This window comes from Urocampus carinirostris, chromosome 12, assembly GCF_059441175.1.
Source record: "Urocampus carinirostris isolate Australia breed hairy pipefish chromosome 12, RoL_Ucar_1.0, whole genome shotgun sequence".
NCBI classification, from domain to species: domain Eukaryota; kingdom Metazoa; phylum Chordata; class Actinopteri; order Syngnathiformes; family Syngnathidae; genus Urocampus; species Urocampus carinirostris.
Window position 1 is genome coordinate 29,590,884 of NC_142360.1, and position 27,558 is coordinate 29,618,441.

The window sequence follows — 27,558 nt, forward strand, 5'->3', positions numbered from 1 at the left end:
CATGCATGGTCTTTGTGCGAGAGTCAACTTATGTGACATTTGTCAGAGGGCCCTTTCAATACACTGCCAGAGACGGCTGAAGGATTATACAGACTCAACACAAATTAGCACTCATTTTTCTTAGAGGTTCATATTGCTGTAATCTCCTAAACAGCTTTTGTTTTTGTTTATATTCGAGAGGGACCTTGTTTGTGTTTGAAGGGAAGGGTGTGAGTGGGATTCACTACTGAAGTCATAAAGAAAAAAAAAGTTAGTTCACATGTTATGTTACCGTCAGTGTATAATAAAATTGGGTTGGGGTCAAGTTTTGCCTGATACTAATATTTTTAAGCGAACACACACACTCACTCTCAACAAATAGACTTGATACCTGGCCAAATACCTCTAAACATATTCAATAACTCAATGGTTTTTTTTTTTGTTAAAGTTCGTTTGGCTTATGTTTTTTTGTCCTTTGAAGCGTTACCTGAGCCTGTCCTGGGAGGCAAGTTTGTAGGGGCCCATTGTCGTAGGCAGCAGTCCGCTCAATCACCCAGAGTCCCAAGACTGTGTGTCTGGTACACGGCTACACATACTACAACAATGCATGCACACCAAGGGAATTATATCACCTGATGTAAATGCAATTGGGAGAAAATGATACACTTGACTAGTTCCTGTCCTCAAGAGAGAAGTGGTTTGCAGAATAGAAAACTTTAAGGGGAACATTGTCTCTGATGTGATAATTTGGGGACAATTTGTGTTGGGTAATGTCGTATTTTCTTCCCTTCTGATAAAAAAAAGGAGTGAAATAGAGAAAATGTGGTGGCAAAACCATACATAGAGTGGTAGTTTTGCTGGATGTCATAGTGCCCACAATGAAATATTTTAAACTGCGAAAGCGCCGGTAATAGTAGCATGGGCTAACATTTTGTGATGTGGTAAGAGTTTGAAAGCGGCATATTGCCTTGAAAAACGTGCTTCTTCAAATGGAATGGTTTGGATGAGGGAAGCGGGAGGTTGCAGTTTGGGGCGTGGCTTAGGCAGGACTGGCGGTCTGTGGTTTCATGCAGTTTCAATCCAGACGAGTGATTTAAAAAACATTTGGGTAAATCACGGTGTAGAATTTTCCGAACAAGAAATCTTTCTACCAGTAATCCTTTCTACCAAACGTCTGTAAATAACTTTCAGCTGATGCTTCCTCACATCCTTCTGCTTTTGAACTTCTCTTTCACCATGAATGACCTGAGTTTAACCTCCTATAGAAACCGGAACTGTTCTCCGGCTCATGTATTTTTTTAGCACAATCATTGTTGTTTCGTAAATGAATAAAGTTGTCAAAAAAGGCACACTATTCAAGAGCAGTTCGATTGCTCTTTTGAGACTCAGAGTGTATGGTTTTCTTTGACATTCTACCGTATCCACCAAATCAATCAGATACATGATACATAAATTTGTCGTAGCGTTTTCCATTCAGTAATCAGCAGCAGAACATGTGTTGGTTTCACTCCCAAACACCAGTGTCTAACAAAAAAATGTAGCTTTTTGTTGAAAAATAAGTGTAAAACCTTAGGACTTAAGAGCAAATGATTTGTAAAAGTATGAGATTTTGTTGATAATGTTCAACTTTTCTAACAAACATCAACGGACCACACACAACTTGGCTGTTTTGGATGTCAACATTTTTGGTTCTGATCCCTACATAGGTGTGCACCAGGCTTTGTTGGTGAATACTGCCACCATAAAGATCCTTGTCATCCTAACTTCTGCTTGAATGGCGGGAATTGCTCTGTGAGCATGCTGGCTGGCGTACCTGTACCAAGCAGCGCCACATGTATCTGCCCACTTGGTTTTATTGGAGATCACTGCCACATCCCGCAGAATTCCTCATGTTACCCCAACAACCCATGTGCCAACAAAGGCAGATGTACCTTGTTGTCCCTCGACAAATTCACTTGCAACTGTGCTCGAGGATGGACAGGTAACTTTTTATTTAAGCAGGGTTACTACTTTTGCTTGTTCGTCATACTGAAGTTGCTTTTGTGTTTTAGAATGAGGGGAAAAAAATGATGGTTTCAAGAAACCAATTGGGTAGAGTGTGTGTTGCCGTAATTCTCAAGAGCATTCATGGCATGTAATAAGTTTGCAAATACTGTATTTATTAGTGTATAATGCTCACTTGTGTATATTGCGCAGTCCTAATTTTTTCAACTAAAAATCGATATAAAATTGTTTCACTTTCTCTCCGTGACAAACTGTTGAATACTTGCGGCCATGATGACACACTACCAACACAAAGTTTAGAATTTAATTATTTAACGTCTTGAAAGTCGGATTCTACATCAGATACAACAAAGAGTCGTTTTTCTCATTGTGCTTTTTGGCGTTTTTTTTTTATATATTTCATGATAACTTTGTGTTTTCATGATTCTGTATTAAACGTCTCTTGTACTGTGACTAAAAATAGTGTGATAACAAGGTAAACCTAATATCCGTTCCTATCTCACTGGCAGTCTAGTGGTTAGGATGCGACCTGGTTTCGATTACCATTGCATCCAAAGTTGTGCAATTGTCGTCAGCAATATTTCTTAACTGCTCAATCGTTGCACAAATACTCTGAGGAACTACCGTAAAAAATAGGTATTTAATGTGTACTAAAACTTAGAGTTCTTTTAAAGGTCAAACAAAAACGCTAATTATGCATACATAATTACGGTATGCTACATTTGCCGTCATCATAAACATTAAACACAATTTTCAAATGACTAGATTAGTCAGGTTTATTAATCTTTTTAATAACTGATTTGTGGATCCATTTAACCATTTACACATTGATAATGTGTATTCTCCCTTCATTAAATTCCCAGGACCACGATGTGTGCATGAGGACAGTTGTCTCTCCAGCCCCTGTGCCAATGGCGGGTCTTGCTTTGCTCTGCCAGGTGGTAATTACATATGTTCCTGCCCACCCGGCTATACGGGTCCTCGCTGCCTCAATGACACCAACGAATGTATCGCCTCGCCCTCAAAATGTCAAAACGAAGGAGTTTGTGTCAACACCCCTGGCTCCTACAAGTGAGAATTTACTATTCCATCAAAACATGACTTATACTGTAGGAGCAAATGTATGGGGACACTGTTTTTCTCTCTCCTTATTATAGGTGAAAATATAGAATGTAGCAAATACTGAATATATTTTCAAAGTATTTTATATGCTTTCAAAATATTTTAAACACTTAAATGCGTATAGTATTTTTCCTTTTTGAAGTGTAGGGGTTTTAACTATTTTAGAAATATGAAAAAAAGAAACTTAATAAAAATCGGCTCTAATCAGATATTGCCTTCACAGATGTATTTGCAGTGCCGGGTTCACGGGTCTGCACTGCGAAAGCTCGTACGTACCTTGCTCTCCTTCACCGTGTCTGAACGGAGGCACCTGCCATCAGAATTCTGAGATCAGCTATTCATGCCACTGTCTTCCAGGTAATGCAGGAAATACTCTGAAACCATTTTCATTTTGAATGAGCAGGAATAAAGACGCAAGGTTTGACACATTTTAGTCCTGAATGTGTTGGAAAAATTAAGACCAAACACCAAAGTAAAATTCAAAAAACAAATGCTCACTGTTTGAGTAGTTTTATTTTACCCAAAAATCATTAGTTTTTTATTTAAGTTTTGCCTCTATTTGAACACATCGGGAGGGTTTTTTTTTTCAATAGCAGCAGCTATTGAGAGCGAATGTATCATTGCTCTGTTTAAGACACAAACAGTTAGGTCCTCCTGGCTGTTTTGTATTAAACACACTGTCCACTCACTCTGCTACAATTTTTGAGTGGAAGCCACAAACACATAGCTGCTATTTTTGCACGAGTGAGGCATGTCAAATTTTTATATACACTGGCTGCTTGTCTGCATAAACCACAGCTCAACTTCAGTTTAACCCTTATGTAATAGTAAATACTAATAAAGCCTCTTCTGCACGCTAAAAGTACCTGTCCTAGTATTGGGTCTCATGAATGCTATGAAAAGCTCTTGGACTCTTTAGGTCCTGTGTCACAACTCATTTGATTGTACATCCACTAACTTTTAACAACTTATATTCAACTCCACTTGGCGTCAGGATTTAATGGGACCAACTGCGAGAACAATATTGACGACTGCCCGGGTCATCAGTGCGAAAACGGTGGCACCTGTATGGATGGAGTCAATACCTACAACTGTCAGTGCCCTCCAGAGTGGACGGGTAAGACTGAATTAATGTGTGCTGGGAAGAGCTTACTGTGTTTGTACACTGCTGTGGTATTTTGTGCGCTAGTGGGAAAGACAGCCATTTGTAGGATGTTCATTCATCTCTCTCATTCACTTTGCGTCCTTTAAGATTTAGTCAATGCAGCTCTGATTCAAAGCACACACTTTCTTGAAAAGTTAATGTTTACTCTTATCCTCTTTCTTTGAAATCAGTTCACAGTCAAGTCTTACATGAGCAACTTCTTAACATGTTGAGAACATGTTCCCTCCACAGGTCAGCGCTGCACAGAGGATGTGGATGAATGTCGTCTGCAGCCCAATACTTGCCAGAATGGTGGTACCTGCAATAACCTAGCTGGTGGTTATGTGTGCGTGTGCGTCAACGGCTGGAGTGGGCCAGACTGCTCCGAAAATATTGACGACTGTGCAACTGCCGCCTGCACCCAAGGCTCCACCTGCATTGATCGCGTGGCTTCTTTCATCTGCCTCTGTCCACATGGAAAAACAGGTGAGCCAGTCTGAAAAGCCTTCCTAAAATGTCTGGGTGTGTCTTTCATTTGAATAGATAAACACTGGGCTTCAAATAGTTGAGTCTTTAAACCATAGTATTTTTTTTAATAATTGTACTTTTAAAAGAATTTATGAATCAACGGGTGATTAATAGAGGCCTTAGGCCACTATATATGAAGTAATTTGTTTCTTATCTAAAAATTAATCTATAGTATCTATATTATCTAGTATCTATAGTATTTTTAAAATTTACAAAATGGCATCATGTTTTTGTTTTCAGAATATTATAATATTTTGACTGAAAACTGTAGAAATGGTCTAGTCAGAATGTTTTTTTCTAATTATAAATGATTCTTTTATTCTGTTGTCATGCCATCCAAGCCTTAGGCGCAGTCAGTAGACTCGTGATCACTACAAACCTCATTTGCTTGCCACGGATAATCATGATGATCCAAACGTGACACAGACATATTTGGACTTTTGAATTGAGATTACTTTTACTGTGGACTTGAACAGTCTCTGCTGAGGTCATCCCATTAATCGCATCTTTTGTCTCTAGGTTTACTTTGTCACATAGATGATGCCTGCATCAGCAACCCTTGCAGGAATGGCTCCCAGTGTGACACCAACCCCATCAGCGGCATGTTCAACTGTAACTGCCCGCCGGGCTACGTCGGCAGCACTTGCAACGTTGATCGAAACGAGTGCATAATCGGTGAGAGAAATGATTCCATATGTTGCGTTAGTGTAACGTGATCCAAAAAATAAGTGAATTCAATCATCAGATGGAAAACAGGGATGCTTTTCTGTCCTGTGAGTTAACATTTGAATCTGATTAATAAGGAAACTCCTAGTGTTGTTGACGCCCACCATGAGAAATTGATAGTTGCCTTTCGATGCCACAAAATGGCAGGCAAGCACTTTTGTTTATTTGACCAGACTACAGCCTGACTGAATGAGGTCGGTCCCCTGACTTGAAATGTGTTATTTCCCTCGAAAGATGTCATAACTTGTTGTCAAAGCAATCTTTTCATTTAAGAACTGGCTTTGACGGGTGCTCAAAAAAGAAAACGGTATTTTCTCCAAGAGCTTTACAGCTCTACAATTTTCATTGACATGACAACAAATAGTAGGGGAATTCTGATTAGACATAAAATAGTCTTACATTCTTATACATTTACTGGAACTAATGCATCCAAGAAAAATGTTAGGAAATGAACAAAATTGACTACTGCCAATGCGCACCATTTGATGGAACAAATTGGAGTCTAATTTAGTTCTTGTCAACGGTACAATCCACCCGCTGTTTGCCCCAACTCTTGTGCGGCACTTACGCCTTCTATGCTCTTCATTTTCAGGAAGCAACCCTTGCGAGCACGGCGGCCAATGCATGAACACAGATGGTTCCTTCACATGCAATTGTGTGAGGGGTTATGCTGGTCCACGCTGCGAGCAGGATGTCAACGAGTGTGCATCTAGCCCCTGCCAAAATGACGGCACTTGTTTGGATCGTATCGGCGACTACTCGTGCATCTGCATGCCTGGTATGCTACAAGAAAGCTAAGCAATATACTTTTAAATTGAATATTTGTGCTTTCGGCACTTTTGATTAATGCAAGGTTGTGTAAACGTTTGTATTCAAGGTATACATGTCTACTTTTAAAGCAAAGTCCCTCATTCTCAAACTTTTTACCATGTAAAGCCAACATTTTAATGAGTTACCCCATTAACCTCTTCATGCTCAGCTATGTATAAAAATGTACTATTTGTAAATGCTTTGTGTTAGAGATTAATGAACAAAAAGTTCCACGTATCTGACATATTAAGTTATTCTTTTCTTTATCTAACCTCGTACAGGATTTGAGGGCATTCACTGTGAGATTGAGGTAAACGAATGTCTTAGCTCCCCTTGCCTGAACCAGGGAAAATGTATGGATGAGGTCAACCGCTTTGTCTGCGAGTGCCCAGCGGGTCAGTATACATGGAATGTGTATCAAACCTCCTTTCTATAGAATATGGAACTATTTTTGGTGTTTTAAGGCTTCAGTGGGGAAACATGTCAGATAGACATCGACGAATGCTCGAGTACACCATGTTTCAACGGGGCTAAGTGTATTGATCGCCCCAACAGCTACGACTGTGAATGTGCTGAAGGTAGGATTTCATGACTGACTTTATGGTTTAAAAAGAAAGCACACTAAAAGTAGTTGAATATCACAACATCTGCTCCACAACTAGGCTTCACAGGTGTTCTTTGCCAAGATAACATCAACGACTGCCAGCCGGAGCCATGCCACCACGGCGTGTGTAAGGATGGCATTGCCACCTTTTCCTGCGAATGCCACCCAGGATACGTCGGCTCCATCTGTAACATCCAAGTGCAGGAGTGCCACAGTAACCCTTGTCAGAACCGAGGCCGATGTGTTGATCTTGTCAATGCCTACCAGTGTAACTGTCCACCTGGGACCTCAGGTAAAGCTATTCGTCCCAATAGGCTTTATAGAATGCTCTCTCACGGGTCTTGCTTTGGCATCATAGGCACAAATTCAAGTTTAGTACACTTTGTCTGTTTGGTGTGCATGCTACATTTACCTGATGTAGTGTACTGTAGTTCATTTTCACTTTCCAGTGTCCTACTCACACTTCCTCTGCTGTGGAGTTCCTTTTTTGAAAGTTTTCTTCTAGTTACCTTTACAAAATAGCTTCGACATGCTGTGAGACACTCGCAATGTATTTGCTGAATTACTGGTTTGTCAACATATTTTCACTTCCTCCTCTGGGCATTTTTTATAAAGGTGTCTTAATATGCCCCCTGGAGGCCACCAAGCTATATTTTGTAGGCACTGCATGGGAGGTGTATCAAGGTTCAAGAAAGTAAATAATCTCTCCTCTCTGCCCACAGGATTTTATTGTAATAAGTAATCACAAAACAAACCACTTGACAAAAACCCCTGACACTCTCAAAAAATTCAATTTTGTATCAAAACATGACTTTACATTGACCTTTAAAGATAAATGGCATGCAGATTATTTGAAAAGAAATGGCCTGGAAGCTTGATAACCCTGGCATATACCACTACCAGTTCTCACTTTCCTTTTAGCATTTTACTTAATCTTAAATCCTGGACTGTACTTCCTTTTTCCATATGACCTTACTCGAATTTACTTTAGCTGTTTAATCATCAGCCATAAGTAGCTGTTCACTTCAAACGTCAATTTCTATATCTTTTTTTCCTGGCTTTCTTTAGGTTTGAACTGTGAAATAAACGAGGATGACTGTGCCAGCAACCCTTGCGAGTATGGAGAGTGCCAAGATGGTATTAATGAGTACAAGTGTGTGTGCTCCCCTGGTTACTCAGGTATTCTTAATTAGAGTGTGAAACAATTAAGAAATGCTCTTACTAATTTAACTAATTCTTCTAAAAGGAACCAAATGCGAAGTGGATATTAATGAGTGCAACTCCAACCCGTGTATGAGTGGGGGGACATGCACTGACAAGGTTAACGGCTTCCACTGCCTATGCCCACCTGGCACCCACGGCCCTCTATGCCTCTCTGGGATTGACCACTGTGAACCACAACCTTGCATGCATGGCGAATGTATTGAGCAGCAGGATGGGTAAGACCTTGTGATATACCATTTTGAGGTTAAGACGAGTTTGTGAGGTCACATTTTAAAACTCATTGTTCTTTTTACCAGGTACCATTGTAAGTGTGAACCTGGCTGGAGGGGACAACACTGTGAGCAGGAGAAAGATGAGTGCCAGCCGAATCCATGCCAAAATGGCGGTTCATGTTTGGACCGACATAACGGGTACACTTGTGTGTGCCAGCCCGGATTCAAAAGTAATGCATCCTTTAGAAACGTAGGCAAACTGAATGGCGTCATCTTCTGTCTCTGTTTTTTTTTAGGTGTGAACTGTGAGAAAAATATTGACGAATGTGCATCCAATCCCTGCCTCAACCAAGGAATTTGTATAGACAGGATTAACAGTTACACATGCCAGTGCAGTCCACCATTTACAGGTTAAATTTCCAAATTTGTATCTATTTAATTCTTCTTTTTCTTTTTGCCCAAAGCTGCCTTATACACAGCTTGGTTTTTACTCACTTTTGACTTGCACTTTAATGGTAATATACTGCAATTGGTCATGAAAAGATGCATTTTTTTATTACAACAGGTAAAAACTGTAAGGACGAGCTTGATCCTTGTGCTTCTCATCCATGTGAGAGGGGGGGAGTGTGTCGTCCGACTGCAGACTACAACTCTTACACCTGCCGATGCCCTGCTGGATGGCAAGGTATTTTTTGGTTGATGCAAGTAACTTTGCATTATGTATTGATCAATAAAAAAAAAATTTTCATCAATTTATTCACACAGGGGCACGCTGCTCGGATGATGTCAATGAGTGCAAAAATAATCCTTGCAGAAACGGCGGCAGCTGCATGAACAGCCCGGGCAGCTACATGTGCAGATGTCAGCCTGGATACAGTGGACACAATTGTCAGACTGATGTTGATGACTGTTCACCTAGTGAGTTTGTTTTCACTGCTGCTGAATGTCGAGTGGGAGAATATGATCCAGACTCACTACCCAAATTTAAAAAACGCTTCCTTCAAGCTGCAAGTGGAAGTCTCTTAAAAAGAACATTGTATTTACAAACACCATGATGTATTTTTCTTCAGACCCATGCATGAATGGAGGCTCCTGTGTGGACGATGTTGGTGGCTTTGCCTGTGAGTGCCGCCCAGGTTTCGAAGGAGGTCGATGCGAGACCGAAATGGACGAGTGTGCCAGCCTACCCTGCTGGAACGGCGCCAATTGCCGGGATCATGTCAACAGCTTTGTTTGCGAATGTCGTGCAGGCTTTGAGGGATTCTTGTGTGAGCACAACATCCAAGAATGCACTGAAAGGTATGCTTTAAAATCAATGCATTGCATTGCACGAGTCACTTAAATGTTTTTTTTCTCACCAAACTATTGTATATTGATTTTTCCATAATTCCTCTCCTCCTCCAGTTCTTGTCTGAATAACGGCTCCTGCATCGATGACATTAACACCTTTTCGTGTCAATGCCGTCCTGGTTTCTACGGCACATTTTGTGAGTATGAGCAGAACGAATGTGACTCTCAACCTTGCAAGAATGGTGGCACCTGCACAGATGGCTTGGATACCTACAGATGCACCTGTCCTGTGGGCTACAATGGGCAAAACTGCCAGGTATGTAAATGTGCTCAGTTGTGGATTATTTTAAGGCTTCGCATGGGCCATTTTATCTATTATCTGTATGCCTTGCTTTAAACATTAATTTGGATTCAGGGGTAAAGAGGAATGGTTAGCTACTTCTTTTATTTGCTGAGAATTCTGCGCCTTTTTCTTGTTTTTGTGCTTTTAGAAGCACCCTAAAACCTTCATTAGCTTCATTAGTTTCTGTTCTATTTTCAGAACTTTGTCAATTTGTGCAGCCAAGTGCGCTGTCACAATGGCGGCTCCTGCTCTCAAACAGCAACTTCATGGACGTGTCATTGCAAAATGGGATGGACTGGACTCTACTGTGACGTCCCCAATATGTCTTGTCAGGACTTTGCCGCTCGGAATGGTGAGAATATTTTTCTCATCATACGCAGTCCTCAAAAAAACGTTTTACCAACTAATGTACGTGGTTTCGTGTTTATATGTAACTGGTATGGTTGATCCTATTTGTGAATCTTTGTAGGTTTGGAAGTGGAGAATATTTGTAAAAATGCAGGGAGATGTGTGAATGTGGGTAATTCCCACCAGTGTCAATGCCAGCCAGGATACACGGGAAGCTATTGTGGAGATATGGTTGATGAATGCCAGTCTAATCCTTGTCGCAATGGAGCTACATGCAAGGACTACCAGGGCACATATGAATGTGTCGTAAGTAGATTTTCCTAATATGTTTTTGTATAAAAAATAAATGTCATTACTCTTTTGAATACATTGAATGTCATGTTACAATTTTAGAAAAAACACTAATACCATATAAACAAATATGATAGCATTAAAATATCAACTTCAGGCTAATATCAAAATAATTTTCAAAATCCAACATCATAACACACATAAAACATATCTAATGAATGATGGTTATGTCCATTAGAGTTTGATCCTTCTGACAATACACATTTTTTTGTGTAGTGTAAGCCAGGTTTCCAGGGAGTGAACTGTGAGTATGATGTTGATGAATGCCACTCAAGGCCCTGCCTTCATGGAGGAACGTGCATCAACCTCATCAACCGCTTCACCTGCGCCTGCCCACCTGGAACACAAGGTAAGCTCCTTAAACAACTTAAAATTTCCAAAAAAGACACGTGTATCGCTCACATGCACATACACACACATGCAAACACACACTCGAGCATTCACACACCCTCTTTTTTTCTGTCATCTGTTGCGTAGGGCTTCAATGCGAAGTGAACATGGACGATTGTGCTCCCAAGCCTGGCTCATGGGAGCCTCGCTGCCTTAACGGCGGTCAGTGTGTTGACGGAATAGGACGGTATACATGTTCCTGCCCACCTGGCTTTGTTGGAGAACACTGTGAGGGTGATCTGAACGAATGCCTGTCAGCACCCTGCCACGCTTCTGGCAGCCTGGATTGTGTACAGCTTGTCAATGACTATCTGTGCCGCTGCCGTCTTGGATACACAGGTATATTTTTAATCCTTATTGAGGTCATAGCCCTGTAAAAATAATACACATGATTTACAAATTATTTGATTTTTAAAAAAAATAAAATTTCTCATTAGTTGAAGACTGCCTAACTTGTACCTTCTGTTAAATCCAATCAAATGTATGATTTTTAACAATGTTTCCTGTAGACTAGTTGTAATTCCCTGTAAAAAAAACTTTGAACCTATCGCATAGCAGCTGTGCAAAATGCAAATACTTTTTCATGGGACTTGCTGAAGCAATTAATTTCATAGGATAGATTCCATAGGTAAAATCATGAATCAAGCTTAAGCAAGGGTTCACGCTAGTTTTTATTGCTTTGGTTTTTCCTCACATGTCTTCCTCTTTCTTCCCGAAGGTCGCCATTGTGAGTCTATGGTAGATTTGTGTCTCTCCAAGCCTTGCCATAATAGTGGTATCTGCTCCATGAACATGAGCTCAATCCATGGCTATACGTGCTCCTGTCTTCCTGTAAGTTTGCCATGTTAGTTTTTTTATCACAACCAGTAATTTTAGTTTTTCTTTTTTAGTGTCCTATAGACTAAGTTGAGCTGAGGACACATTTTTCTTCTTAGTCCTAGGCAATAATGAATAAATAGACTAAACCCTGAATTTAATACGGTGAACCTGCAAGTCAGTGTTTCCAAAACCCATCACACAAATTGCCACCTAAAAAAACTATTACTGAAGTATCACTATAATGACCATTGACCTACTTTGAAATTAAGTTTGTTGTGTGGTAGGCCCAGTTTTAAATGGACAATTTACAATGTGATTTAAACGCTCTTAAATGTTCTCAAATCATTTTAAAAAAAAAGTTATTAATTTTTTGCAAGACTCTGTAATACTCTAAAATTTACTGTGGAAAAAACACATTTTTTTCTGAAATCTTCCGTATTCTTTAAAGTGATTTTAATGAGTTTACTAAAATATGCATAACTACCGTAAATTCCGGACTATAAGCCGCGCCTTTTGTCACAAGCTTTCAACCGTACGAGGTAAGGGTAAGCGTGAGACAAGTGGAATATATGTGTTAAGGAATGCGCAAGTTTAATGTAACTTCGCACTTTGTGAATTAATAAAACTAGCATGAAAAGACCATTATCATCGAAAAGGTGTCAATCAAAAAGGGAGAGCTAACTTCTATATTGGGAATAATTTTACGACTTTGTTTATTTAATGTTGAGGAGTTAATGTACCGTATATTATTAAAACTTTTCTGTGTGCTGTGTTTCTTTGTAAATATCTCATTTTTCAATGTGGGCACATGCGGCTTATAGTCGGGTACGTCTTATGTATGTCAAAATGGTATTTCCTTTGAAAATGTACAGGATGCGGCTTATAATCAGGTGTGCTCTATAGTCCAGAATTTAAGGTATACTGAAAAACTTGTGGGTTGGTAGATCTGTACTACCAGTGGTATCACAAGATATCTGTGACCCTACTGAAGATAAGAAGTGCAAAGAATAGATGGATATTTTTATTATTATTATTATTTTTATTATTTATATTATTAAAATATTTAAACTCTAGTCAAGTTAGTCAACTTTCTGTATTTACTGCACTTTGTTCCTCCTATTGCTCGTAAGCTATTCAATACTACCCTTCTCCTTTGAACTAACCGTTTCCCCTTCTTTAACCCTCACGCTTGCTTCAGAGGGCCAAACCACGACAGAGGTATGGTGAAAAAGCAATCAATTTAAGACGCCCTGCAATTATTAATAGAATTTAGTTATTTCCTTCACATACTGCTTCAAAGCTCAAATGCAACTTTATCAATTCTGTGGATTTACTCTTTTCTTTTAGGGCTTTGTTGGATTCAACTGTGGTGATCTGGAAGGCTACAGCTGCAGCAAACTGCATTGCCAGAATGGCGGCAACTGTGTGGAGTCGCCAGTGGGCCAACTTTATTGCCAGTGCAAACCAGGCTTCACTGGTCCTCATTGCGAGAGCAAGCAGACGTGCCCCACACCCTGCCAAAACGGCGGAACCTGCGTTAGCGACCCTTCCAACCCATACCTGTACAGCTGCCGTTGTCCTACTTACTTTTCTGGACGCTACTGCGAGAACAAAGTGGTGGTAGCGCGCAGACCGTCCTGCCCTTATCTCCAATGTGAGCATCAATCCGGGGATAGAGTGTGCGACACACAGTGTAACAACCACGAGTGTCAATGGGACGGAGGAGACTGCTCCCTCAGCTGGAAGCAGCCGTGGGTGAACTGCACCGCCAGTGTTCCTTGCTGGGATTATTTTAAAAATGGACGCTGCGACAAAGAGTGCGACAACCCCGGTTGTCTCTTCGATAGCTTTGAGTGTCAGGAACATCCGCCCAGTACCTGCAAGTATGTCACCCATGCATTGATTTGAAAAATAATATTGACTAAACACCTTCAAACAAAATGTACCTTACAGCAGTGGTCCGCAACTTTTTCTGAACCGCAGACCAGTTGATTGTCTGATAATATTTTCACAGCCCAGCCTCTGGGCGGCAGTAAACATGTTTGTACTTTTTCTAAAATAATAGAAAAAAAGCTTATAGTAACAACAATTAAAACATTTATAATAGAAACATTATTAATAATAATAATGAGTGTGAATCCACTGTGTAGTCATGTGGAACATTTAGATGTCCAACAGATATGGTTTTGGCTAAAACTATATGCCAAAAATGTCTCCAAAGCCATATAGTTGAACCCCTCCCCCCAAATGAATAATTAACGCTTCAAAATGATTTTTTCAGGTATGACAAGTACTGTCCAGACCACTACGGTAACCATGTGTGTGACTGGAGCTGCAACACGGAGGCTTGCGGTTGGGATGGCCTGGATTGTGCCGGTGACACTCCAGCCAAAGTAATCGAAGGCACTCTAGTTATTGTTGTCCGGCTGCAGCCCAAAGAGCTGATCGAGGACATGCGTGGTTTCTTGCGCTCCCTTGGAGCGCTCCTACATACCAACTTGAAAGTGAAGCTTGATGAGAACAACGAGCCAATGGTGTACCCCTACTATGGGACTGAGGATATGCATGAGCGGCTATTACATATAGGAAAAAACAAACGGGAGATGGAGCGAGAAGTTATAGGGTAAGGCTACAGGAGTATTTCCTATTTGCCATCAGGATTTTTCCTGGCTGGTTTTATTTTTTGGTTTAAATTTCAATACGAATGCTGAGCTTAAGAAGAGCAGTCCACAGATCAAGTTACCTCAATACTCTAATCTGGGTTTTTATTTTACGTTGGTTTATTGGTTTGTGATCATGCCACATTTGTTTGATGGAATTTTGAGAAGGTACAGTAATGAATACAGTTTATTCTAGAGTCATTTACTTTTGTTTTCTGTTGACAAATCCATCACAAAAGCACATTGAAAAAAGTGCATTTTTTGACAGCAAATGCCTTGCTGAGTTACATTCTTTTTCTTAAATGCCTTGTGTCATTTTATTTTATGATAGATTTGTGTATGTGTTAAGTTTCTCTTTACCAAATGAATGTGCTCCTTTTGCTCTGTCATCTTGACAGAACAGTATTGTTTTTGTATCCACTCATTTGCTAAATTTGCAGTAGTCCTTTGATAGTCTTCTAAACGGAATGTTTAGGTTTTTTTAGTCTGTATATGCAGAAACCCTAACTGTACATACATTTCCCCCCAGTTCTGTGGTCCACCTAGAAATTGACAACCGCGAATGTGCCCAGAAGTCTGAAGAATGTTTCTCAAACACCAACGAAGCTGCCTCTTTCATTGCAGCGGCACACATTAAGGCTGGCCTGCCTTATCCTCTTGTATCTGTCAACAGTAAGTGGCTCTAATACCCAGTCTCAAATAAACAACAGAAAACTCTATTCACACCGCCCCCTTTTGGCCTACAGGTGACCTGACGGTTAAGAAGTCCACACCATTTCCAATTTACGTGATTGGTGTTGTAATTCTCCTCATGCTAATCGCTTTGGTGTTTGGGATGCTGGCAGTCAAAAGGAAACATAAACACGGCAAGTTATGGCGGCCCGAAGGCTTTTCGGCTAATAAAAATGACAAGAGAAGAGAACCTGTTGGTCAAGATGACTTTGACATGAAGTGAGTGGACATATATTGCTGAATAAGAAGTGATGATTATTCTTTTTATGTGCGAGAAAAAGTGTAAATCTAGCTTTGGTTTAGTATTATTTCCTGCATTAACTGAATGAGGGAAAATAAATCAAGTGAATTTGTCACACCAGGAATTTCAAGGGCCAAGATGGATCCATTATTGATGGACGTCAGGATCAGAGGTGGATGGAAGATGAGGTTCCAGCTAAGATTCCAAGGGTGAGTATGAAAACTCTAAAAAGCACAATGTTGTTATGAATGTAGGTTCAAAGTTTTTGTCACCTGCTAGAATGAAGACAAGCCTTTGCTAATGTCTTCGGATGGAGCGGTTGACCATAGGGAATGGACTTTGCAGCATCGTAAAGCCGCTGACGTCATCCTGACCCCGCCTCAGGCTGACATGGATTCAGACTGCCTGGATGTCAACGTCAAAGGACCTGGTAAGAAGACTCGTAGGTGACAATGTTACAGCATTTGTCCAAGTCACCAATCTATTACCAGTCTACTAATACCAGAATTGGCAACATTTTTGACTCATAAAGCCATGAAAGAGAAATGTTACGATTATTTTGTTTCACTGTGTGACGTTTGATGATTTCATAAAATATGTAAAACAATAATAATAATGCACGAACCTGTGTCTCAAATCAACAAATATTCTACTTGAAATGTGTCTCCTTCTGTTGTAACTTAAGATCAATGAGGTTTATTTTGACCATTATTTATATTGAAAAGTGCGAGCAGAATTTCCTCGTTAAAATACATAAATACAGCGAATAAGAACAATACGGATGTATATACCTTCAGCTAGCGGAGCACTGCGGCACAGTGGTTAGCGTGTGTGCAGCACAGTTCTGAGGTCATGAGATCGAACCTTCCTGTGTGGAGTTTGCATGTTCTGCCCGTGCTTGCGTGGGTTTCCTCCGGGCACTCCGGTTTCCTCCCACATTCCAAAAACATGCATGTTAGGTTAATTGGCCGGTCCAAATTGTCCCTAGGTGGGAATGAGTGAGCAAATTGTCTGTACCTGTGTGCCCTGCGAATGGCTGGCAACCAGTTCAGGGTGTCCCCTGCCCACTGCCCGAAGATAGCTGGGATGGGCTCCAGCACCCCCGTGACCCTACTGAGGATAAGCGGTGCAGATAATGGATGGATGATGGAAAGTTGAAAAATTTTACTACTAGCTGTCGCCATCTTCCGGTGGAAATCATCATTGCAGCCTCTATGAAGCTGCACATTAAGGTCACCCCAAACTATGTTCCCCACCTTTAATTTGGAGCAGTATTTGACTATTGTACTTGTTTTTGTTCAATGAAGATTTTTTTTACCCAAAAAATAACTCAAAGTTTGGGTGCGCGAAATACTCGAGGTTTTAGAATATTTGTGGAATGATTAACAGTCAAAAACTATTGCTGACCACAATTGCAAATCACTGGTTGCAACAGAAATTAAACCTGGGTCACGGTGGTCAGAGCGCCGTATCTTAACCACTTGTAAGTAAAAATAGTGTGAAGATGACATAAAATCTTATGCCTTTTTATGTGTCATGTACATTACTGGTGGTCCTGTGGTTCCAATTAGTCATGTTCACCGCCTCAACCCGGGTTCGTTTCCCGTTGCATTCAAATGCAAAGTTTGAGCTAATAAAAATTGAGACAAAATTTTGTATTGATTTTTAATCAAAAATTAATGGTGCGCTTTATACACGTATAAAAAATGAATGAAATGAAACAATCACGTTAAGCAAGTATAACTAAAATTTAGATTTAAGGACATTAACAAACCTTGTTTTTGGTTCAATACTAATACTACTGTTAATGCCTGCTTTTGATCCTCTCCCAGATGGTTTTACTCCTCTGATGTTGGCTTCCCTTCGCAATGGTGGAGGGCCTGATTGCTCATTCCCCGGCGAGGAGGAAGAGGAAAGCGGAGGCGATGAACCCGGTCCTAGCATTATTTCAGACCTCATTGCTCAGGGTGCGTCACTCATGGCCCAAACGGACCGGACGGGCGAGACTGCGCTTCACTTGGCCGCCCGCTACGCCAGAGCGGACGCTGCAAAGAGGCTTCTTGATGCTGGAGCTGATCCCAACGCCCACGACAACATGGGAAGGACCCCATTACATGCTGCCGTCGCGGCAGACGCGCAGGGAGTCTTTCAAGTGAGTTCTCAACAGTCCTTTTGCCCTTAACCCTACAAGTATATTTCTATAAACTTACTGAAAATGTCTATAATGAATCGTAAGGTTGAATGAATCGTACGTAAATCATGTATCTCCCGACCGATCAAGTTTTTCTGGGCATATTTGCTTCCTCCTAGATTCTCATTCGCAATCGCGCAACCGATCTGGACGCTCGAATGAATGATGGCACCACTCCACTTGTTCTGGCAGCCAGGTTGGCTGTGGAGGGCCTGGTGGAAGAACTAATCCACTGCCATGCTGACATAAATGCTGTAGATGATCATGGTCAGTACTGTTAAATCAAGAGTGCTCTATATATGTATAACATTTGATTTTACATTACGATTGTAATGTGACATTACAAACGTTAACATACTTTTTATTTTATTTTATTGTTTACGTATGTTTCATTACTTAAATACCTGTCACCTGGAAGAGTTTTATTTTAGTAGTAAAATAGGTATCATTTAAGATTAAAATGCATACTAAATGTTGAAAACAACCTGCTGAAAATATAATTTATGAATGGCTTTTAATGGCACAAGATGACCGCAAAACAGGTTGTTTTCCTTTGACAGTGCTTTTGTCTGTCACAGAAATATAATTTATTGCCTTTACAACATGTTTGATCTCAACATTCCATATAATGGCCACAAAGCACTCCAGTTGTTAAGAGTTTTTGGCCAAGAAATATGCAAAATGAAATATGAAAATAAGTTATTAAAAAAGGGATTGATTAACTGGCTGCCAAATTATGATTAGTTTAATATAACCCTTTACAAAGATCAGCTAGAATCACTTGGCCAAATGACCTCTTGTTTTGTTTTTGCTTAAAATGCAAAAGAAGCTTGAACGCTCCATTTTGTTTGCAAGCATTAGCAGCTAGCAACTAACCTTTGTTTTTCTATTGTCACAATTTTTTTTTAATGTTTGATAGCAACTATTTAGAGTTTAGGTTAAAACCAAACTCTATTTTTTAAAACATTACTTATTTCATGGTAACTGGCAAAGTATGTGGTGATTATTTTTTGCTCTGCCTAATATTTTATCTTCCCTAAAACAAAATCCATATCCATCAGTGAGAAAAATGGGGGTAATTAACAACGATCACACAGCTGATTTCTGCATTAACTTCTCATTTTTTTGCATCTTCTCAATTGTCATTCTAGGCAAGTCCGCTCTTCACTGGGCTGCAGCAGTAAACAATGTGGAAGCCACACTTGTGCTCTTGAAGAATGGAGCGAACCGAGACATGCAAGACAATAAGGTCAGTTCAATATGTTTCTGTGTTACAATTAGAGGGAGGATCTTAAGCCTAAATCCGAGATAGATCCGACCGTAATTTCGGCCCGGGTCGGGCCGGGTTTCTCTAACTGACATATATATATATATATATATATATGCTTATTAAAAAAGTATTGTAAAAAGGTATGTGAATAGTAAAAAAAAAATTGCTTTTGACGGGCTATCGTTGTTCTTCTTTGTCTCTCTGCGTCTCTCGCTCTCTCCTAAATTGGTGTACCTGATTATTAAGTACGTATTGTTGCTGTGGTTCATAGCCCAATTTTCAACCTGTAAAAATGACGGACGGCCTTAAAATGTTCTTGCCAGTATTTTCGTCAGTAATGGACAATAAACAAATAATGTAATCTTTGCAGACACAGAAATAGAAAATATGTAAATGTTTATATTGTCTTGTTTAAATCAGATTTCTTTACAAAAGACAGGCTTTAATTTGTTATCATAAATCTCTTCTCATTCTCCAAAGTTTTCACAAATACAATATGAAATTTTGGATTTGTTACAGGCTTAATCCTGAAAATCTAGTTAATTGGTCAGGCTCAGGCTGTGTCAGGCTTTAATAACGACAGGCCTTGGTTGGGTCGGGCTGGATTTATTTGGCCTGACCTTACGTCAACTTGTAATTATCTGGTCGTATTCAGTGTTTATCAGGACAAGTCGTCATGATGCCTCATGTTGTTTGTTTCAGGAGGAGACACCACTGTTCCTGGCAGCCAGGGAAGGCAGCTTCGAAGCCGCTCAAGTACTCCTTGACCACTACTCCAACCGGGACATCACCGACCACCTGGATCGTCTCCCCAGAGACACAGCTCAAGAAAGAATGCACCATGATATAGTGCGCCTGCTTGACCAGTACAATTTGGTTCACAGCCCCCACAACGGGCCCAATCACATGGGTGGAAACTCCTCAGTTATGTGCGGAGCCAACGGAGCCACTTTCATCGGCATGCGTCCTGGACCCCAGGGGAAAAAGAGCCGGAGAGGAGGCGCCAAAGTGGGAGGTGTCAATGGGGCAGCAAAGGATGCTAAAGACCTGAAGGCCAAGCGCAGAAAGAAGCCCGCTGGAGGCGAGGGTCCGGTGGCGGTGGGCGGCAGTGCCATCAACGGTGTGAAACCAGCTGAAGGACTTCCCGAGAGCTCCGTCACCATGTCACCGGTCGACTCCCTGGAGTCGCCGCATTCGTACACAGGCGAGGCATCAGGGGCGGCCTCAACAACGGCTAACTCCCCGCCCCTCATGAGCAGCCCTGGGACCAGGCCCATGCTGCCCCCAGTCAGCCACATGCTAGGCCAGCAGCAGCAGCAGCAGGCCTGGGTGGGCATGTCCAAGCACGGTTACAGCGGCCACATGTTCGGCCTGGTGCCGCACACAATGGGGGGAACCCACCGTGGTATGGTCCGGCACCATGGCCCTGGGGGCCCCATGCTGACCCCCATGAATGTCACCATGAGTCGGGAGCAGCTGCCTCCTATTGTTACCTTCCAAATGATGGCGACCGGCGGAGGCCAAAGCATGCTGAAGCAGCCGCAGCAGGGCCATGTGCAGGTGACTCAGGCACAGACCCAGAACCCCCAACCAGGGCCCGGCCACATCCACTGCCCCCAGGGTTTGATGTACCAGATCCCTGAGCAGATGAACATGGGGCTCCCCCGCCCCATGCAGCACGCCCACACCGTCAACCATGGCGGAACCCTGCCTACTTATCCGCCCTTGCAGAGCCCGGTGGATAAGTACCCCACGCCTCCCTCTGTGCACAGCTTCACTCCTGCTGGCTCTGAAGGTACTACCCCGGGCCATCCGGCGCACCCTCCCAACGAGCACCCCTATCTGACGCCCTCGCCAGAATCCCCAGACCAGTGGTCGTCGTCTTCGCCACACTCCAACTCGGACTGGTCCGACGTCACCACCAGCCCCACTCCGCTTGGCAATGGCCACCATGCTTTGCCCTCCACCCGCCACACGCACATTCCTGAGCAGGTGCAGCTGCAGCCCCAGCCCCAGGCGCAACCGGCACCGCCGCAGGCGACCCAGCAGCCGCCGACCCTGGGGAGCAGGCAGGTGTTTGCGTAGGTGGGCGGCCAGGCAGCCAAAGAATGACTCTCATAGTAACTCTCTTCGTTCCCGTCGTATGTTATAACGTTCTCTCTTTGCACTTAAGAAAATGTGCATGAAGTTCCTGAAATCCCCGAGTTTAAAATCAAACGCCATGGTGCCTTGACCTAAAGAGTGTTTTGTTTCTTTAAAGATGTTTATCACCAAGCTTCAGATGTCATATACCAGGGGTGCTCGCACTTTTGCAGCACACGAGATACTTAAAAATGAGCAAGCTAATATGATTTACCTATACTTTTAGAGTTCTGTTTACATTGTGTGATTGAATTAAAAACTAACTAAAACCAATGAAGAATCGGCAGCAGTATGCATTGAAAAAAATTAATTCCTAATTTCCAATGTAAGCCTGACTCGTCGGTCTCTTTTCCAGGTAAACAATGTTGCAAATAAATGATAGCCAACACTGTAATCTTAACATGCTGTATTGACCGCTAAATGTGTCCTTACAAATACAAAGCACCAAATACAGTTTCCCGTGATGGACCAGTACTACTTCTAGGATCCACCAGTAGATTGTGATCTACGTATTGAGCACCCCTGTCATATACATTTATTAGTTTTTTTCAAATGCAGCAAACAGAATGAGCTACTGTATGCCACGATTGGGCCTCACACCCGGACTATTTGACCTTGAGAGACTTCAGCTCCTGATCTTACTCCTGATGCTTATTATTTCGTAAGAACATTGAGTTGAACTAAATGCATAGGTACCTCGCTGTACAGTACTGTATATCTCAAAACTGTATACCAAACACATTCAAAATTAATTTGGCAAAGCAACCTTTTTTTGTATTTTTTTATGATCACAAGCCCAGTGATGAGAAGCGAGGACGTTATAGATTTCGACTTGTGTTGTTATATTTATGCCATGCTACATGTTATTGTTGAAACCACTCTCCTTGTGTCAAGTCTGTTGGACCGGATCTCAACTTTGTTACTCACCAGACCATCTAAAGTTTTCTACGTGTTGTATTTTGACAGTTACTGTTACACAAAGAACAATCCTATTTGCAGAGCTCCATGGATTTTTTTTCTTCCCTTTTTTGGTGTTTGAAACCTACATGGACGCACAGCGCCTTCTGCTCGTAAAGTTTGAACTTTAACATGGCAGAGATTTTTTTTAATTTGCTCTTTTTTTTATATAAAATACCATACGCACTTCTTGAATGATTGTGAATGTTACAAAGGTGCATGATGATTATTGTACAAACTGCCTTTTTTCATGTATGCTCCAAAACGATGTAACCTTCTCTATTTTTCTTTTGTTGTTGTCTATTTTCAGTCTAGTTACAATCAATGTTCCCTCTAAGCTTCTACGAGTCTGAGCAATCACAAAGTCTGTGAGCATAGCTCGGAACAATGGTGAGCAGCATCAATCCTGTGTGTTGCAACAAAATCATAACGAAACATGTCTAAAACCTGCCATCAAATCAAGTTACATTTTGCTGAGTTTTTGGCAATGGTAAATTATTTTTCACATATTACTGAATTGGCTAATGTACTATTGGAAAGGTTGCACGCCGCACAATCTAGTTGTTTTTACAACAACTTTGACATGAGATTTCTATTTTTCAAAAGTAACTTTTGTTACATAATACTAACATTGTGTGGCTTTATTTAGTCGGTTGCAATCACACTTTTTTGTGAAACGAGTGCTGGCAAAAAGACTTGATATGTTTGCCAATTATTTGAATATAACACCAGATTTCTCAGCACCGGATAACCCGAGAAAAACATATTTTTCCTGTAAATGAGAAAAGTCACACTCCTATGATGTTTGGCAACACAAAAGAAGCAAAAAATGTCAAGTTGGTTTATTAACCATGGTCAAGCAGAATGAAACACACTGTGCAAAGGTGGCCATTCAATGGAAGGTCCACAGTTTAACGGCTGGAACAATGTTCTTCCATTATTGCCCACCCCCACCCTCTTATCTCCGCTTCCTTTCGTTTACTACCCAATCTCGTGTTGATATTGACTTCAAAATACTGCATTTAAGACACACGTAGGGAAACCGAGTTGTTTTTACCCTTATGCACTGTACTTCTGACCGAATATCCTAGGGAATTCGTTTTGCAATTTCAACCCCTAATTTTTATGCCCTGGATAGATGTTCATGTGCGCTTAGAAAGTGTGGGCAGTTTAGAGGGAGCATTGGTTACAATCATTGTCCATCTTTTTCCCGTGTTGCATAAGCCAAGTCTAGAGGTCCATCAAAGTGTTTTGTGACTTTCCTAGTCCCAACTTGTAGGTTTGTGTCACACGTTAGTAGTGGATGCTCAAAGGACCAAAATACCTACTAATAATAGTGTTGCCTCGCTAGTAGTATGACGACTTTTGGGACTCAAGTGCATTCGATGCGGTTGCAGAATTGCAATGAAAATATTCCCAAGCAGGTAATAGTTTGAGAACTCAATCGGTCTGCATACAAAGGCAAAAGCTGTTCTATAAGGTTTGTGAATATCCATTTTTCCTCCAAGTCTATATGAAGTAGTTGTGGTGTTTTTCCGTTAGGTTAGACTTCAAACGTTTTTTTTGAAGATCAACCAAATTTATTTTCTCAATTAAAACCAAGATTATTATATCCCAACGTGTGTGTGTTATTTCTTTATTTTCATTTTACGATGAGTTTTTGATCCGATTTCAAATGAATGCTCACAGCGCTTAGTGTGTTTTGAGATCCTTTATAAAGTAGTGTTACTTGCATTACATTTATGTAGCCTACATAATGGAGAAAGTAGTTTTTATTTTAATGACAACAGCATGTATTGATCGAAATTTCATCTTGACTAATTACATGCCTAAAAAAAAGTCCTCATTTATAATCTCATGGGCGGCACGGCAGAACAGTGGTTAGCGCGTGTGCAACACAAGTCTGAGGTCATGAGATTGAACCTTCCTGTGTGGAGTTTGCATGTTCTCCCCGTGCTTGCGTGGGTTTCCTCCGGGCACTCTGGTTTCCTCCCACTTTCCAAAAACATGCATGTTAGGTCAATAGGCCGGTTCCAATTTGTCCCTAGGTGTGAAAGAGTGAGCGAGTTGTCTGTCTCCATGTGACTGGCTGGCAACCGGTTCAGGGTGTCCCCTGCCCACTGCTCGAAGATAGCTGGAATGGGCCCCAGCACCCCCGCGACCCTACTGAGGATAAACGGTGCAGATAATGGATAGATGGATGGATATAATATAATTTGCTATAGTTATCTCCATCCGTCTATTTCTATTTGTCTATCCTTTCCAGTTATATTCATTAGTCTTCACAATGTGATGTATGATTCAAAATGTGTTATCTGTTATTGACCCCTTGCACGTCAGGTTGCCTTCCCTGCAGAATGAGGGCCATGAAGGACGGCAGGAAGCACCCTAGGGGACAACACTTGATTTATTGCTTTGCGGTGGGCAAGATTCTATGCCCTATTAGGGATGTTGTCCGGTTTGATGAAGACAGAAGTCTGTGATGTTTATCTGCAGTCAAACGGAGGATGCACAACACTGGCAGCTCTCGGGTACTCCAGGAATTTTACTGCACAATGAAGTACAGCAACGCGTACCAGATACAAAGAACTAGTAAGCATTGAAGGATTTTATATATTTGACTATAAGGGATTTTTTACGATCAACTACAAATTACATTTAATGCAAAAGATATTCACTGGCTGAGCTGTGGGGCTAGTCATTGCAACCTTGTGAAGAATGATGTTTACAGAAAACAGCAGGAACTGGGACGAAGGGCTGATATGATAATCAGCGCTTCCCGGCGCAAGATGTGCCTTCCTGACGCAGGGGTCCACACATCGAGGCGACGAGGTAGAGCCCACATGGGCGTTCCTGGCCCGCCCATGGGAGGAGCCGGCACGCCAGCTTGGGAGACGTGGGTCGAGAGAAGAACTTCAGAAGATCGAGGGAGAACGAGAGAAAAGGCTCGACAAAGATGCGAGCGACGATAATTCGGCTGATTCGATGGCGTTCACTTAGTTAAATACTTTAAGAAAATAAATCTGCCCCCGTGTGGAAATGCCGGTCTCTTGTCCATATTTTCCCAAAAAGAAACGAGCATGCATTGTTAGGCGTAAGTTGTGTTTGGTTAATGGAGTCAGATAACTCATTCGAACAATTTGGTAAACGATACATTTTAATATTTATTTCCTAACAGCATCCAGCCTTGTACTGTATAAGCTTTTAGGTCAGCAATACTGTATGGGGATACTCCATTTACAATCTAGTGGTACACATCGTTTGGAATGAAGTCAGGCAGACTGGAGGATTCAATTATATCTGTGAACATGTCAAGAGGAAGACTGTTTACGAAGTCGGTGGCTAGCCCTGCTAATGCTATCTTCACTTTCTCAAAAAACGCCATTTGTGCTTTTCGACAAGGAGCGCCACCTCATCTGACAGCTACACAATATTTCTTTGACTAATTAGTGCTAATGGTGTTCAATAGTATAGCATTTTGTTTTTGTTGTCAACTGTTTTTTGGCCATACCATGTGCTTACTCCAGTTTACTACCGCCTGTCGTGGTGTCATCACGTGGTTAGAATAGAATAGAATATACCTTTATTGTCATTGTTACAAAATGGGTTAACATATTGTGACAACGAAATTGGGCATGACACTCCAGTTTCACACAGTCACAGTGAGGTAAAAAAGCCAAGAAGATAAAGGAACAGAGAAGATACGGTTATAAAACAAGGACGATAAGGTTATAGTTATAATTTACACAATATTTAAACAAGAAATGTCGGCATGTAGGATGTCACATACAGTTTGGTATCGTAAGGGTTTGTGCGATATGCATTTGGTGCAAAAATAGTCATCATAGTGCAAAAAAATAGTCAACATTGTGCAAGGTGAGCAGTAAACATAGTGCAGTCAACATGTGCAAGAGTCATAGACATAAGTAACATTTTACGTTCGTATGAGGTAGTGTGTTTGCAAGAGTTTTTCAGTTTTTTGTGCGGTGTCTGTTTAGGGTGGTAATGGCTCTAGGGAAGAAACTGTCTCTGAGTCTGTTTGTTTTTGTTTTGTGTGACCTGTAGCGCTCAAAGAGGTGGTGGCCGGGGTGAGAAAAGTCCTTGATGTTTTTTTCTGCTCTGCTGAGGTAGCGAGAGCAGGCAATGTCCTCCAGACTGGGCAGAGAGCAACCAACGATTTTCTGGGCTGTTTTGATGACCCTCTGGAGTGTTTTCCTGTCTGCTGCTGTGCACCCAGCATTCCACACCGTAATGCAGTGCGTTACGTGTGTTACTTGTGTGTGCAAAGGGTCAATAGAGAAAAAAAAACTTTCCTTTTGCGAACTTCATTGAGATATAAAGCGCCAACTCGCCGTTAGATGGCAGCCTCGCATATGCAACAGCTGCAATTGAACGAGGACAGAACAAAGAAGAAACGCGGAAGTGAAAATTCTTACTATTGTATTGAGCGTTTCTCGTAAACTCGCTGTAATTGGAATGCTTGTCTGAATTAGAATGTTTTTAAGAGTCCAGGTGTCTCATAAAATGTGAGTTTTGTGCGTGGTAGGCGTACAAAACCGTCAGCAGGGGACATGCCGTGAATGAAAGAAACAAAGGATTGCATTCTTAGCTGTTTTGGATTTGACACTTCTCCACGAGTTTATTTCAATTTATGTCCGGAATCCCTTAAAGACTCACAAACAGGTAAGATATATTTTTCTCTAACGTACCATCTCACGAATGGGTTTTCATGTACACAATTGTTATCATTAGCACGTTAAAGGCAGTTCTACCCCTTTGGCAAATATATGCTTGTAATTCATCCATCCATTATCTGCACCGCCTGTCCTCAGTAGGGTCGCGGGGGTGCTGGAGCCCATCCCAGCTATCTTCAGGCAGGGGACACCCTGAACTGGTTGCCAGCCAGTCACAGGGCACATGGAGACAGACAACTCACTTGCTCATTCACACCTAGGGACAATTTGGACAGGCCGATTAACCTGACCTGCATGTTTTTGGAATGTGGGAGGAAACTGGAGTGCCCAGAGGGAACCCACGCAAGCACGGGGAGAACATGCAAACTCCACACAGGAAGGTTCGATCTCATGACTTTTGAACTGTGACGCGCATGTGCTAACCACTGTGCTACCCTGCTGCTTGTAATTCAATACAACCTATTTCGATGTATTTAAATATAACAGACACTGATTTTTTTGTTCATTATTTTAGGGTGGCAATGGTTTCTTACAGGTGTGCGTACCTGATTGGTGGAAAACCATGATGGCTATTGTGTACACCTTTTTATATAAGGGGTTTCAGTACAGGTTATACCAGGGGTGTCAAACTCACGATAGAACAAACATTCTGTCGGGGGCTGGACTAGTAGATTAAAGAGAACGAAAAAGAGAAAACAGCAGGAAATGAGAGAAAAAGGGAGGGAAAAGGAGAGAGTGCGGGACAAAGAAAGAAAAAGAGAGAGAGGGAGAGAGCGT

General features: G+C 41.4%; 1 protein-coding gene across 1 annotated transcript in view; it reads left to right on the forward strand.

The window, feature by feature from the left end:
- Window positions 1–22,392, forward strand: part of notch2 (notch receptor 2) — a 47,597-nt gene extending 25,205 nt beyond the window's left edge. The window contains exons 3-35 of the mRNA XM_088348949.1: window positions 1,686–1,960; window positions 2,847–3,054; window positions 3,329–3,462; window positions 4,100–4,222; window positions 4,502–4,735; window positions 5,297–5,452; window positions 6,096–6,281; window positions 6,595–6,708; window positions 6,778–6,891; window positions 6,976–7,209; window positions 7,986–8,096; window positions 8,164–8,356; window positions 8,438–8,583; window positions 8,650–8,763; window positions 8,919–9,038; window positions 9,119–9,271; window positions 9,424–9,652; window positions 9,758–9,959; window positions 10,185–10,338; window positions 10,456–10,640; window positions 10,902–11,034; window positions 11,163–11,414; window positions 11,794–11,906; window positions 13,242–13,777; window positions 14,176–14,517; window positions 15,084–15,226; window positions 15,301–15,505; window positions 15,649–15,736; window positions 15,807–15,957; window positions 17,360–17,679; window positions 17,838–17,985; window positions 18,870–18,967; window positions 19,691–22,392. Coding sequence (XP_088205075.1) covers window positions 1,686–1,960; window positions 2,847–3,054; window positions 3,329–3,462; window positions 4,100–4,222; window positions 4,502–4,735; window positions 5,297–5,452; window positions 6,096–6,281; window positions 6,595–6,708; window positions 6,778–6,891; window positions 6,976–7,209; window positions 7,986–8,096; window positions 8,164–8,356; window positions 8,438–8,583; window positions 8,650–8,763; window positions 8,919–9,038; window positions 9,119–9,271; window positions 9,424–9,652; window positions 9,758–9,959; window positions 10,185–10,338; window positions 10,456–10,640; window positions 10,902–11,034; window positions 11,163–11,414; window positions 11,794–11,906; window positions 13,242–13,777; window positions 14,176–14,517; window positions 15,084–15,226; window positions 15,301–15,505; window positions 15,649–15,736; window positions 15,807–15,957; window positions 17,360–17,679; window positions 17,838–17,985; window positions 18,870–18,967; window positions 19,691–21,073 — 7,297 coding nt within the window. The 3' untranslated portion in view covers window positions 21,074–22,392. The remainder of the gene's footprint in view (window positions 1–1,685; window positions 1,961–2,846; window positions 3,055–3,328; window positions 3,463–4,099; window positions 4,223–4,501; window positions 4,736–5,296; window positions 5,453–6,095; window positions 6,282–6,594; window positions 6,709–6,777; window positions 6,892–6,975; window positions 7,210–7,985; window positions 8,097–8,163; window positions 8,357–8,437; window positions 8,584–8,649; window positions 8,764–8,918; window positions 9,039–9,118; window positions 9,272–9,423; window positions 9,653–9,757; window positions 9,960–10,184; window positions 10,339–10,455; window positions 10,641–10,901; window positions 11,035–11,162; window positions 11,415–11,793; window positions 11,907–13,241; window positions 13,778–14,175; window positions 14,518–15,083; window positions 15,227–15,300; window positions 15,506–15,648; window positions 15,737–15,806; window positions 15,958–17,359; window positions 17,680–17,837; window positions 17,986–18,869; window positions 18,968–19,690) is intronic.
- The last annotated feature ends 5,166 nt before the right edge of the window (window positions 22,393–27,558 follow it).